General features: G+C 42.1%; 1 protein-coding gene across 11 annotated transcripts in view; it reads left to right on the top strand.

The window, feature by feature from the left end:
• The window catches only part of jade2 (jade family PHD finger 2), a 204093-nt gene extending 188822 nt beyond the window's left edge, over nt 1–15271 (top strand). For all 11 annotated transcript variants that reach the window (XM_038795873.1, XM_038795874.1, XM_038795872.1 and 8 more), the window contains one exon: nt 7468–15271. In XM_038795873.1, coding sequence (XP_038651801.1) covers nt 7468–8417 — 950 coding nt within the window. In that variant the 3' untranslated portion in view covers nt 8418–15271. The remainder of the gene's footprint in view (nt 1–7467) is intronic.
• Nucleotides 15272–15482: the final 211 nt, after the last annotated feature.

Here is a 15482-nt window from a genome sequence, read left to right as displayed (position 1 = left end):
CATGCTACCTCTAGGGCCTGCATGCCCACTCCATGACTCCCATGCCCATTCACTCAGTAGATACATTGTACAGAATCAATAAGCCATATAATAGCAATGGCACTTGTTAAAATGCTGAGGAATAGAAACATTCATTCAGAAATCTGATTTGAATAAAGCTTGGTGTTCATACAGCTCTATATAAGTGTCTAGTCAGGCAGAGCCATTAGGGTATCAGTAACAGAAACGTTACCCACTTCACTCCCTTTAATCTTGTGCAAATAAACATGCAGGCATTGACAAAAGAGATCACAGAAAGAATAACAATATAACCTCATAAAGATGTCAATCAGACAAAGTGAACACGCCATTTCAGTTTGTCCAAACAGATTCCCCGTTGAACTAATGCATTTGTGAGTCTCAAAGCTCAGCCAAGCATTTATCATAAACCCAAGTGGAGTACCAGATGACAAGCCATGTTTCTGCTGATAATGTTTCCAGATGGCAAATGATGCAAAACGTTTTGGCTAAATTCCCGATTGGATTTATTGGTGATTATCTTGTACTGCTGTCCTGTAGTTAGGCTCTTCCCATCAAGTGGAAACATCATTTCCATATCCATTTTATTAAAATCTTCCATAATTTTAAAGATCTCAGCATTTTTTCTAGTGAAAAGAGATCCTTCTCTGGTATATGTACCCACGCATTTCTGATATCATCCATGCATACCTTCTTTGCATCTTATGTACTTTTATGTGACCACCAGAACTGCATGCAGTTAGTATGGTCGAACAAAGTGCAATACTGGTTTCGCATAGTTACCCTATTTTTCAATTCTATTCCTCTAGAAATAAACTAGGGTGCTTTTTTTATTATTGTCTTGCTAACCTGTATATCTTCCCTGCCTTGGGGGGAATTTTTACATCATTGTTTTGCTTCAGATTGAAGTAGTTTTAAACTCTGGGAGTTAAGTGGGCCTGCTGACTAGAGAATAAGAGGTCTCCACAGCACACAACTTAGCAAAGGCTTTGCTGCTAACTGCAAGAAGGTGTAGCTCCTTGTGAGGTTAGCGTGCAGCACTCCTCACCACAAATACATAACTGAAGCACCTATCCAAACAACTGATGGTCTGACGGAGGAAATACCAATCAATCTGGAACCTCACCCACCCCCAATGTCTAAACCACTTCCAAAGAGGAGTAAGCAGGCCAGCAGGAAGTAAATCATCTAGGGGCAGGTTCGTACAACAGCAACTCCAAGCAACAAGGCCAGTATATGTGAGATTTTCATAGAAAGGTTTGTACAAGAGGAGCACAGACATTGCACCTTTGGAGCCATCCAAACAAGTTAGTTGTGGAAATTGTTACTGTGAGTTCACATGCCCAGAATCTCCTTTGCTGCTTCCAAAACATCTGCTATTAGTAGACAGGAATTTCAGATTGCAAGCCAAAACAAATTCCAAATGGTAAAAATGCATTTTAGAAAAGGAACATTGCCTCCAGCACTGACTTCAAATGATTGAAGCAGAGAAGGTTCAGTAGGAGGTTTTAGACACAGTGGCTGAAGCTGATACATGGTGGGGTCGACTGGTGTGCCAAGGAGCTATTGACATTAAAACCTCTGGTATGAGCTGCGCCATCTCCATTACTACCACCCCAGTGCTCTGTGTGACATTGCTTGTTTCTTTTTCCTTTTTCTTTTGTAAAGGTAGTCATAATAGTGAAACATGTCAATATTTTGCCTGAAAGAAAACATGACTCCTTTGAAGTCACCAATTTGGCGGTGCAACTTCAGATAGTTAGGAAATTGGAAAAATTATGTGGGACCATTGTTTTGTGAGCAGATGTGACAGCTTAATAGGAACATATGAAATAGGAGCTGAAGAAGGTCATTCAGCCCCTCAAGCCTGCTCCGCCATTCAAATAAGATCAAGGCTGACATGTTTGTATTTTGAATTCAACATTTCCATCAATCCCCGATAAACTTTGATACCTTTGCCTAACAAGTGTGAAATACTTTTGCCTTAAAAATATTTAGTGACCCTGCTTCCACCGCCTTCTGAAGCAGAGTTCCAAAGTTGTACAACCCTCTGAGAGATAAAAATTCTTTTCATATCTGTCCTATAAGGGCAACCCCTAATTTTAAAACTGTGCCCTCTAGCTCTGAACTGATCCACAAGAGGAAACATCCTTTCCACATCCATTTGGTCATGACTGTTGATGATCTTATTTATACACTTAATTTTTTTTAAATTTAGAGTAGCCAATTATTTTTCTTTTTCCAATTAAGGGCCAATTTAGAGTGGCCAATCCACCTAATCAGCACATCTTTTTGGGTTGTGGGGGTGAAACCCAGGCAGACATGGGGAGAATGTGCAAACTCCACACGGACAGTGACCCAGGGCTGCGATTCGAACCCAGGTCCTCAGCGCCGCAGTCCCAGTGCTAACCACCTTATATACTTAAATAAAGTCACTCCTCCCTATTCTAAACTCCGGTGGAAACAAGCCCAGTTTGTCCAACCTTTCCTTGTAAGGCAACCTATTAATCTCGGATATCAATCTAGTAAACCTCATCTGAACCGGTTTCAATACATTTACATCCTTCATGAAAAAAAGGAGACAAAAACTGCACACAGTATTCGAGATGTGGTCTCACCAATGCTCCATATAACTGCAGCATAGCATCTTTACTTTTATATTCAATTCCTGTTGTAATAAAGAATAGCCCTTGGCCTTCTTGATTACATGCTGTACCTGCATACTAACTTTTTCTGACTCATGCATGAGAGTACCAAGCTCTCTCTTACCTTGAACTCTGCTGTTGCTTTCCATTTAAGTAATACTCTGCTTTTTATTTCTGCCAAAGTGTACAACTTCACCATTTCCCACATTATACTCCATCAGCCAGATTTTTGCCCATTCACTCAATCTATCTATATTAATTTGCAAACTCTCATGCCTGCTTCACAACATATTTTCCGACCTATCTATGTGTTCTTACAACTTTAACTGCCATGCCTTCACTCCCCTCATCTAAGTCTGATGTAAATTGTAAAAAGTTGAGTCTCCCAGCACAGACGCACTGTGGGACTCCACTAGCCACATCTTACCAATCAGACAAAGACCCATCTATGGGGTGGCGCATGGAAGAGGCTGGAGGTGGCATCCTGTGCGGGTACGAGTCTGGAGGCCTTGGTGACGGCCCCACTTCTATTCCCCCTGGCTAAGTACTCCACGAGTCCTGTGGTGGTTGAGTCCCTCAAAATCTGGGGACAGTGGAGGCGGCATAGGGGGGAAGTGAAGGCCTCAGTTTGGGCCCCGATACGGGGCAATCACCGTTTTGCGCCAGGGAGAACGGGTGGGGGATTTGGGAGTTGGCACAGGGCAGGCATCAGACAGTTTGGGGACCTCTTCTTGGATGAGAAGTTCGCGACTCTGGAGGAACTGGTGGGGAAGTGGAACCTCTCCCCTGGGAACGCTTTTAGGTATATGCAGGTCAGGGACTTTGTTAAGAGGCAGGTGGAGGGGTTTCCGCAGCTGCCGCCAAGGGGGGTGCAGGATAGGGTGCTTTCGGGGGCATGGGTCGGGGAAGGGAAGATCTCGGCTATCTACCAACTCATGCAGGAGGAGGAGGAGGCCTCAGTAGATGAGCTCAAAGCGAAATGGGAGGAAGAGCTAGGGGAAGAGATTGAGGATGGTACGTGGTCGGACGCCCTGGAGAGGGTGAATTCTTCCTCCTCTTGCCTAATTCAGCTGACGGTGCTGCACAGGGCTCACATGACGGGGGCAAGGATGAGCCCGTTTTTCGGAGGGGAAGACAGGTGTGGGAGGTGTTCGGGTGGCCCGGCAAACCACACCCATATGTTTTGGGCATGTCCGGCTCTGGAGGGGTTTTGGAAGGGGGTGGCGGGGATTTTGTCGGAGGTGGTTGGGTCTGGGGTCCGGCCGGGCTGGGGGCTCACGATCTTTGGGGTAGCTTCGGAGCCGGGAGTGCAGGAGGCGAGAGAGGCCGGCATTCTGGCCTTTGCGTCTCTAGTAGCCCGTCGTAGGATTCTGTTACATAGAACATAGAATTTACAGTGCAGAAGGAGGCCATTCGGCCCATTGAGTCTGCACCGGCTCCTGGAAAGAGCACCCTACCCAAGGTTAACACCTCCACCCTATCCCCATAACCCAGTAACCCCACCCAACACTAAGGGCAATTTTGGACACTAAGGGCAATTTATCATGGCCAATCCACCTAACATGCACATCTTTGGACTGTGGGAGGAAACCGGAGCACCCGGAGGAAACCCACGCACACACGGGGAAGATGTGCAGACTCCACACAGACAGTGACCCAAGCCGGAATCAAACCTGGGACCCTGGAGCTGTGAAGCGATTGTGCTATCCACAATGCTACCGTGCTGCCCCTACAGTGGAGGGATACGCGGCCCCCAAGTTCGGAGACCTGGGTCAACGACATGGCTGGGTTCATCAAGTTGGAGAGGATGAAATTTGCCCTGAGGGGGTCGGTACAGGGGTTCTTTCGGCGGTGGTAGCCCTTTCTCGATTTCCTGGCGAAGGGGCAGAGAGTGGTCAGTCTCTGCAGCAACCCGGGGGGGGGGTGGGGGGGGGGGGGGGTTTGCGGTGGTGGGTTTGCTATGTCATTTTCTTCTTTCTTGTATTGCTATTTGTTATTATTTATTTTTGGGGGGAGAGGTTTTTTTCTTGTTCCGTTTTTTGTTTTAAATTGCGGGGAGTAAATTTGTTATTGTTATTAAAAAACTTGAATAAAACTTTTTTTTTTAAAAGACCCATCTATGCAAACTCTGTTTTCTGTCAGCCAACCAATCTTCAATCCATTCTAATGTGTTACACCCTCTGCCACAAGCTTTTATTTTCTGCAATAATCTTTGATGTGGCACCTTACCAAATATGCCGTCTGGAAATCCTAGTCCTGTACATCTGTACAGGTCCCCCTTTATCCACAGCACATGTTACTCCTTTAAAGAACTCAAATAGAATACCTTCCATAAAATCATTCTGACTCTTCCCAATGTAACTGCTTAGCTATAATCACCTTAATGATCGATTCTAATACCTCCCCACGACAGACCTCAAGCTAACAGGCCTACATTTTCCTTTTTCTGCCTCCCTCCTTTCTTCAATAGAGAGGTTATATTTGCTACTTTCCAGTCTGATGGAACCCTTCCAGAATCTAGTAAATTTTGGAAAATTAACATTAACGCATATACTACCTCTTTTACGACTGTAGGATCAACTTCAACTGGATCCAGAGATTTTTCAACCTGCAGCTCTATCAGTTTGCTCAGTACCGCTTCCCTAGTGATTGAAATTTCACTAAGTTCCTCTCTCCCCTCCAGCTCCTGACTTACAGCTATAACTGGAATGTTTTTTGCATCCTCGATAGTGAAGACAGATGCAAAATATTTGTTTATTTCACCTGCCATTTCCTTATCTACCAATGACTCCCCATTCTCACTCTCCAGAGGACAAACACTCACTTTATCTACTCCTTTTCTGTTTAAATACCTGTGGAAACACTTGCTATCCATTTTTACATTTCTCACTAGCTTCCTGCCATACTCTAATTTCCTTCTACTGATTAACCTTTTTGTTATTCTCTGCCAGTCGATATATTCTAACCAATTATCTGACCTGTCACTGATCTTTGCGCAGTCATATGCTTTTTCCTTAAGTTTGATTCATTCCCTAACTTCTTTAGTTAACCATGGATGGTGGTCCTACCTTAAGAATTTTTCTTTATAGTAGAAATATACTCATTCTGAGTATTCTGAAATATTCTCATAAATGTCTACTACTGCTTCTCCTTTTATCTATCCCCCAGCCTATTATCCCAGTTAACCTCAGCTAGCTCAGCTTTCATGCCCACATAGTTGCCTTATTTAAGTTTAAAATACTAGTCTTGGACCCACACTTCTCCCTTTCAAAATGGATGTAAAATTCTATCATACTGTGGTTGTTGCTACCGATGGGAGGTCATTAATTGTTCCTGTCACATCACACTTTACCAAGTCTAATATAACCTACTCTGGTTGATTTTAGAATGTGCTACTCTAAGAGACTCTCTCAAAAGCATTCTAAGAACCCTTAATCTAAGCTACTACTGCCAATCTGATTTTTACAGTTTATATGATAGAATCCCTAAAGTGCAGAATAAGTCCATTCAGCCCATCAAGCCTGCACCGGCTCTCCGAAAGAGCAGCCTACACCCCTGCGCTATCCCCATAACCCCACCCTAGCATGGCAAATCCACCTAACCTGCAGATCTTTGGACTGGGGAAGGAAACCCGGGTCTCCTGGAGGAAGCAGACACGGGGAGGATGTACAAACTCCACACAGTCATCCAAGGCCAGAATTGAACCGGGTGACAGTGCGGAAACAGTGCTAACCATTGTGACAAGGTGCTGATTAAAGTCACCCAGGATTATTCCAACCCCTTTATCACAAGCATCAAATAATTATTCTTGTATACTTTGTCCTACATTGCGGTTACTGTTAGGAGGCCTGCAGACCATTCCCACTAGTGACTTGTTTCCTACTATTTCTCATCGCCACTCAAACCAATTCTACAGCCTGATTTTATGAACCAAAATTATGTCTAACTATTGCACAAATGCCATCCTTGATTAATGGTACTACCCCTCCACTTCGTATTCTTTCTGGATGTCATATGCCTTCAATTTTCAGGGCCAAATCCTTGTCATCCTGCAGCCATGTCTCAGCGATGGTTATCAGATCATATTTACTTACTTCAATGTGTGCTATTAAAGTGTTTACTTTGCTGCGACTGCTATGCACATTTTGAGGCTTTTGTTTTCCTTTTGCTATCTTTGTAACATCTAACCTTGATTTTGGGTGCATCCTTCAGTTTATGGTGGACTAAGTGCTGGGTTCAAGCTTATGCAGCTTTCACTTGTTTTTACTGAGTAACTGATAGACCTCGATTCTCTCCCTCAATCCAAATAACCTTTTCTCTCAGATTTTCCCCATGTGCAATATACTGAGGAGATGGTATTCAGGTGATTGGCCACCCCTTGCCATTCTGCTGTAAACTGGCTGTATTTGGAGGTTTTCCGTCTGCCCCCTTCAAAGGCAATTCCATCAATAAAACCTCCAATTTATTTTTGCTAATGGAGAGATTTCTGGGAGCTTTTAAAACTTTACGCCTGGCTAATCAGTCTCCACAAAAAAAAATCTGCTGGTTCCCAATGAGAACTTGCTTATTTGGCCCCACCTTCCCCCAAAATCTGCACCGCCCTCCAGGGGAGCAATCGCACAGCACAGTCCCTTCCATCGAAACACTATCTGGTTTCTAACTCCATAGATTTTGGCCTGATATTGAGTAATTCTGAATTATAGCTGGGAGTTGGTAAGGGGCAGAATCTTAATTCTTAATTGTGTATGCTGGCTGCCGCAAAGTATAAAATTTAGGTTTGCTCATTGTAGTATTTCTTTTCCAGGTTTGTCATCCTCCATTTCATTGGATGGGGAACTTCTGCAGAATTGGCTGGCTCAGACTGTTCAAGTTAAGACAGAAAATCTCCTGAGCCATTGGTCTTTACATAGCGGTGCAGGAGATGAAGAGACTACAAGTTTCCTGTCAGATAATCTTCTGCATGATGAGCAATCATTATTTAGCATTGGTTCAGTGAACCGTGCTGGAGATCCTCAGACAGAACCATCCTACGCACTGGGAAAAAAGTCCAGACACAAAGCAGGGGAAGACAGTAAGCCTAAGTCCCTGAGAGATGGCACAGGCATCATTCACACCAAGAATCAAGATAAGAAACAGCCAAACTCTCCACTGGATGACACATCCTGGTCCGATAACTCCAGTGAACTTTCCACCCGAGGCAGTTACACAAATGGTTCTAAAGGACCAGGGTCGAAAGCCAATGGAAGTCACAAAAGGGCCAACGATGTGCGAAAGACCAGCAAAAAGCAGGCCTCACATCATTCCAGTTCCAAGGCAGCTCCCCCCAGGACGTCACCAATAAGGAATATTGGTGAAATTGGTGAAATGTTGGACTGTTTTGAATCTGCCTCACCTAAACCCAGTTCTTCAGTTAAAGTGCCTAATGCATCCACAAACCCTAAATCTTGGGTAACTTTCAAGATTCCAAAACCAAGAGAAAGCGGCAGGAAGTCACAAGTGCAGAAGCAGGATCTGGGCAACAAGTACCAGCAGCTGAGCCCAGACAGAGAAAAAAAGCCCAAAGACACATCAAAGGTGAAGCGACTCTTCGACAATGAGACTGATGGTTATTTTTCTGATGCTGAAATGAGTGACTCGGACACAGAATCTATGGCTAACAGGTCACAAAGGCTTCAGCGCTTAAATTCAGAAAGTGTGGTTGTACACAGAAAATGTGGCGGGGAGGTTGTCAGAAGGAGCATTCTGGCTTCCTAAATATCCAGACTTATTGGATAACGAATAGTCATGCGGTTCAAAATCCCCAGTTACTACTCTCGCACACATTTCTGCTGATAATCTGACCTAAAAAATGCTTACTCTGCAAGTTCCAACTTAATGGTTAAAGTTTCAGTGTCACTGCCTCTCTTTATTCTACCCTACAGCTGCCAGCCTAATAAGAGTCTCAAGTAGTGAACTTTTAAAATTCTAGTCAGTAAAAGCCCTTTGAAATAGGTGACTTAACTTGTAATAAACCAGCATGCAAAGTAATTATCTATGGTATATAGTGTGTAGTTTATACCCTGGCAATCTGTAAAGAAATTATTCCATGCAACTGCCAGTTATTTGATGCCTTATACTTTCAGGCAATGCATCACTGTCACCTTTATTCCCCTGCTGAATTGTGCATCTTCGAACAAATTCCTGCATGGCAGTAGGAAAAGTCCATAAAATAAACCTTAATTAAAAAACAGACAAAAACTATACACTATATATTATAAAGCTAAATGGTTGATAGTCAGTTTAAGGTAGTGATTCAGTCTTCAAAAAAGTATTATGCTATCATTCATAAACTCATCAAGCTTTAGTCTTGAGATTCGTGGCATCTTCCAGATTTCTCGATTGAATCGCTGCCTTCTAACTCACCGCCCATCTGTTATCCTACATATGATGTAGAAACATCTGCTGAGTTTAGTTTCTGGTTCTGCACTATCATAAAGTCACAAAGGGGCTAAAAAGTCACCCTGTTCACTATTTTGAGGGGTGTTCTTTGCTCTATCCAGCTTGGCAATCTGTCATGCTGGCAGTATGGTGGGAGACGTCATGCCCCTGTGGTTGAGATTTTGAATGAGAAAAAGAGCTACTACTCACTGATGGACAAGAGAACGTGCAAGGAGAAAAAAAAGTTATTAAAATTTTGTGGGATTCATCGTCTACTAAAACTAAAGCACAAAATGCACTTTTTGGAAGTCTGTCACAATGAAGAAAGTGCTGACTTCATAGGCTGTACAAGATTTGCAAAGCAAAAGGGATTTTTTAAAAGTACTTTTTAGAAATTTTAGGAAGTAGCCAGGTGCTGAAAAGGAAATTACAAGAGTATCAGATGTAATGTACACTGGAGTCTCATACCCAGTAACACAGTTTATTACATAATGTTCTAGGTGTGTTATATACAGTTCCACTCTTATTATAATACAGGAGTGCAACGCCCTATAATACACCTGAATGTGTGCCCAGTAACAATACATAACCTTTGAAGTTATGCCACAGAGCATAAACTTTGAAATTCACCCCTCCACTATTTTAAGAAATAAATTAATCTATTTTAAACAGGTTAACAGTTCACTAACTTAGCGAGAGAAATTCCAAGCAACATCCATACCCTGGTATCCAAGGCATAATTTCTGGGCCTTAGTCTTGTATGTAATATTCCCAGTAACACTGTATGTATATATACATATATATGTGTGTGTGTAAGAATGTCATAACAGTGAATTATTCGGGCAGATATATCTCAACCTGCAGTAATCGCACTATCATGGAGTTACAAATTTCTGTGGGTCGCTTACTACCCCATGACTGCTCTGCTGCCACATTTGCTGTGGACTTGCACGAATGCCCACCTGAATCAACCGGCAGCTGCATTAATGTATGTAAAATGGGTTTATTAGGTCCCCAGGACAATTCGGAGGGACAATTGGATAGAGCGTGCTCTGTGCATATTCCATCCAGTGAACTGTGGTGAAGAGAAAGCGGCCCCAAAAATAACTAAAGTAATTGTTTTTGTTGGGCCAGGCAAGACAGGAGTGCTACTCAGGGATCCACAAAAATAATGTGGGCCACTGCCACTCCAGCCATTTCCCCAACCCACAGCCCTCCTCCCTACCAGACTTGCCTCCTCCTCAGTCTCTAACCTACTGATGCTGCGCTGGTAAGCTGCAGCAAGAATGTCCATTCGGGGGAAGCAGCTGACTGGCAGCATAGCAATGAGGCCTTGCCTCCCACAAGCAGAATGCTACCTGAATATTTCATGGCTGGAGTTGCGGTCAACCCTATTTTACAAGACATACACAGGTGTGTTATGTATCTGTAACATATTGTCTTACATAGGTGAATGCTATATCTCGCAACACAGACTGCAATTTACTATATATTACATATATTCAGGTGTGTTCTATCCAGTAATACACAGAGTAATATGAATGCAGGAGTGTTCCATCCCTATACAGCAGTATGTTGAATACACAATAATTCTACATTGCGTAATACCTGGTGTATTTCTTGGTAAAACCCTCTCAAGTATCAAACTTTCAAATGCTATTTTAATGGTAGGATCAGCACCCAATTCTCTACTGTATATTTTTACGGACATAGTGGGTGAATGAAAGCTAAATCCAAAGGACAAATCTCAATTTTCCAAATTTCCTCCTTTAGAAAGTCAATATACATTGGTTCCAGCACAGGTTTCCAGTGCCCCTTGGTAAGATTAACAGGCATGGGGGTCAGCTTCTGTATGCTAATGACACCCAGCTCTACCTCTACACCCTTCCTCTCCAGACCCAGTCGATACACTACCACTTCTGGGCTTTTGGATTGTCTGTCTGACATCACGGCATGAAAGAGACAAAACTCCCACTAAATAGACACTCAGAAGACATTTGTTTCAGCCCTCGCCAAGCCTGCACCATTACCATGATTTTATTCTCTTCACCAGCCATTCCACAGAATTCAGCTGTGCAAAAGAATGCTTCTTCCCACTATATTCACATCTCACCTCTTCTGTAACAAAGCCCTTACCCAGCTAAAGATTTGATTTCTCTAATCGCTTCCTCACTGGCCCATTAAATGTCAACTGTGTCTAAACATTCCACCAGTTACCCCTTACTAAGACTGGAGTAAGACCTGCTCCGCTCCCACAACACCAAGGTTACTTTACAGGATGTGCAACGAAACCCTGTTTTGCAATCGTAATCTGAGTTTCTGACACACATCCTTTGAAGTCTGGGCAAAACTGAAGCAGCTCAAAGGAATTTCCCATCTTTTGACTCTCTTGCTCATCTTGTACATGCTGACATATGTCAAACCCAGCCCCCCACCATTTAAAATTTGAAACATGTAAAATCTTTATTTGGCATTAAATCTCAATCATAGCCTCAACATAGCCTTATATGATCTCTTGCACCCTGGCACTCTGGCCTTTTTTGATAATTCCTTTCCATTTAACCCACCATTAGCGCCAAGGCCATCAGCTAACTCGCCAGAACTTCCTCCCTAATCTTTGTTACATTACACTGGTCACTTGGCAAAAATATTAAGAAAATTAGGTTCATTCACATTGAATGAAAATTCTATAAAACTTGCTATTGGCACCCTGTGGCATGATAATAATTTCAAATTTCAACTGTTGTAGCCTTTAAGCTTTACAACCACAATCAAGTTTGTGGTGAGAAAGTTCAAAGAAGGTTTATCAGATGCCCAAGACAGAAGACCAATCACATTGTATTGTAAGCTAAAAGGTAACCTTGTTTTGGGAAGCTTTTAATGTTCACTTCTAAAACTAGTTCTATTTTTTTTAAACATGTTAATCATTGGGTTTGTCAATAAGGTGTGGTCTAACTCTTCTTTTCTTAGAATATTTATACTTTGCACAGAAGATTTTTGTGACAGGAATTTCCTGTCAATAATAGGAAGTGCTTACATGAAGAGCTTCCTGACAATGTTTGATAGTTTCTGAAAATGAATAACTGGAGATATCTAAACCAAAGTTACAGCACTACTGGCCAATAAGAAGCCACTAAGACTGAGCTCTAATCTTGAGTAGAGGTTGCCTGTGGTTTTTAACGCCTACAGTCTTGTAGAACTGGTCTAAAGTAACACAAGTCCATGGTGATTGATTTAGATTCTCAATGATTGAAATTCCAACAGCCACCATTAAAATGCACAGTTTAGAATATGCTCACGGTCCATTTTGATGCACCAGGTCTCAAATTGAATAAGCCCTGTATATCCACCGGGGCAGCAAAGCTACTTTTCCCCCATTTTTCTTTATTCACTGGCAGTAATGAACACACATGGCTCAGATCTACTATGGCTTAGGGCTGGCTCTGGGTTTGACAGCATTATGCTGTATTGAAACCTTCAAAAGTGTCTCCAACAAACCACTCCTGCTGCACCAAATAATGTAACTAGTTTAAAATGGCTTTAATCCTGGGCCTGCTTCAAAACACATTGCGATGAAATTTGCCAGATAAAATACAACCTAGAATTGCGAGAAATTATAAAGCAGGGTTCATTTATTTAACTGTTTATATTAAACCACAGCAGTTATTCCTTATCTTGAAGTAAACAGTCAACTGATGTTGACTGCATTGCGTTGTCTTAGTATTGCTGTTGTATGGATCAATATGTTGGACCACTGCATTACTTTTACTGGGTTTTCTCTAAAATAATTGGGATGTCTGGGTAAACAGCCACCAGCATTTCTTCCTGCACATAGATAACTTGGGTGGGGGTGGGGAGTTGTAAATTACATCTGTGAGCCTCTGTTCTATTTAAGAGGTTTCTTGCTTGGAAAGAGTTTGCACCTGCAATTTGCCACACGATGTGCCAAAGGTGAGTAGAGATGGGTAAGGCTGGAAGAACCTCCACCGTCCATAACAAGGAAGCCTCATTCTTCCACATTTGCTTCCCCGGGCATCCTATTTAGTTTAGGGCAATTCCTATATATGTGTAATATGATGTCAAGGCTACCAGTGCCCCACATATACACGTCTATACCATCAACTACTTCAAAGTACAAAAATAGGTCATTTAGATATTTCATCTGAAGTTTAGCATTCCAGCTTATTATGATATTGATGTTCAACAGCTCATGAATATTTAATTCAAGTGTGAAAATGACACCAAATAAATGAAATAGATAACACAAGATGCTGGGCCCTCCAGCAATTGACCAACGCCAAGCCTGTTGTATGAGTATATTTAGATCAAAACAGGACTCTTTGACAATTTAATATAGCTGATTTAATATGAGTGTCCATGAATTATGGGTATCTGACAGACTTTTTGACAGGTTAGTTGGTAAATTCATTGCGTTCTGTGGTATTAAACTACACATTTGATCCCCTGTTCTGAGCTGATCTCAGCCATAGTAGTAGATGCGTTGCAATTGGCTGATAATATCTGAGCTAGGGAAAGGAAGAAAAACATAGATTTGTCATTCTTGATTGGTGTCTAATGGGTGTACAGATTGAGTTGGGTTAGGATTCAGCCGTTAAGCTTATCCTTGTCAAATTGCCATAGTACTCAGTGTCTCAACTCGCATATGTGGATTGTCTACTTGAGAATGGTGCAGTGTCTGGCACACGATCCCCAGTACGAGTCACTGTCATCAAGAGAACAGGAGGAGAAAATTGGGGGAAAGTGGCATCACATATCAGTATTCTTCAACATGAATATCACTAGTTTTAGAAACAAATGTCTTACTGTTCCTGCACAGAATTACACATAAGTTCAAAGGGACACCTTACTAAGACCATATAGTTTCAGAATATTAGCCAGTGCATGTTCTGCAGTTGTAAAGATTCAGTTATTAGTCCTTAATTGCAAAGATTGGCATTGCTTGCTCCCTGTAGTGTTGGGAGTCCCTGATAACCTTAAAACCGTAAGAGAATTCTGTTGTTGTCACACTAACAATTAAATGAAGCCAGGTACTGTGATCTTGTATTGATTCTGTTGCTTCATTATGTTACCACCTGAGACAGCGTGAAAAGGAGGGAACACATAGTCAACAAACAGAAGCCTCCAAAAATCAAAAGCTCAGACATTTTTATGAATAGGAAGTGCTAGCTCAAGGAAAATGCAATTGGACCAATCAATTTCTCTGCAGTCACTTCAATCCTAAAAGAGATCAAATTGAACTCCTTATGAAGAAGTTAGGAGTAAATAGGAACATTGGTACAAGGAGCCTGTCTTCCAGTAAAATGGGACCTACACGCCATTCTCTTTATGATCGATCAGCTCCTTAGCAATTCCGATGTAATAAACCACCTTGGAAGTAATGAAGATATCAATCAGTGGGCATTTTGTTTGTGTTGCCCATTGTCAATATGCCTTTAAAATGTAGCAAATGTATGTGATCCATTTTGTTCAAAAAAGTTATGAGGTGAAACCATCGGAGAATTAACTCACTTTATTGTGAGCATACAGGAACCTGTATTTCTGTCAGTCCCAGATGCCTGGTCTTCCTGAACAAAACACCACCTGTAGTTGAGAGCACAATGCCCCTCTCCCAGATGGCTGCTGATGTAGCTCTGAGTTCAAGTGGATGCATGAAAATGACAGAAGCATGACTGGCCCTCTGGTATTCTCAATTCTGCTCCTCTGGGAAGATAATTGGCCATCTCCCATAACAACTGAGATAGTAGTTGTAGAGGAAACAGTTCTGTGTTCCTGGCAGCCATAGAATTGTGCAGTGCTCTTTCAGTGTAATCGTGCACCAAAAAGAGTTCTTGCTTTTACTAGTAACTAGCTAGCCAGTGTGTCAGTGAAACTGCAGCCTATAAAGTGTGCACGGCTCACTTTAACTTGTTATCCTTATAGTTGAATTGATGACCAGCTAACGTTTGTATAACTACAGTTTTACTGGGAAGTCCATATTGTATTTGCTCTTTTTTTCTCGTCTCGGTCAATGTTGTTCATGTCCCAATCTGAATGTCATTATCTCATGCAAATCTTCCCTCCCAATTGCTGCAATCTAAAACTGGCAGTGGAAATCATGGGCTTGTGCACTTAAACCCAAAGGAAAGTTGGTAGGGGGAAGAAAGAATGGTGATTGTGTTGTTAAAAAAAAATCACAGGTTAATTAAAACTCGTGTGGAGCACAAGCACACCAACTGTGAAATTATTTATCAAGCTCTCAAGAATAGTTATTTTAGAAAGAGATGTCACAGATATAGGTTGAGAGGCAATAGATTTAAAACTGAGATGAGGAGGAACTACATCTTGCAGAGGGTGGTGAATTTGTGGAACTCGCTGCCCCATAGTACACTGGAGTCTGAATCA

This window comes from Scyliorhinus canicula, chromosome 4 (assembly GCF_902713615.1).
Source record: "Scyliorhinus canicula chromosome 4, sScyCan1.1, whole genome shotgun sequence".
Taxonomy (NCBI): domain Eukaryota; kingdom Metazoa; phylum Chordata; class Chondrichthyes; order Carcharhiniformes; family Scyliorhinidae; genus Scyliorhinus; species Scyliorhinus canicula.
This window is presented reverse-complemented; position numbering and strand designations above follow the sequence as displayed.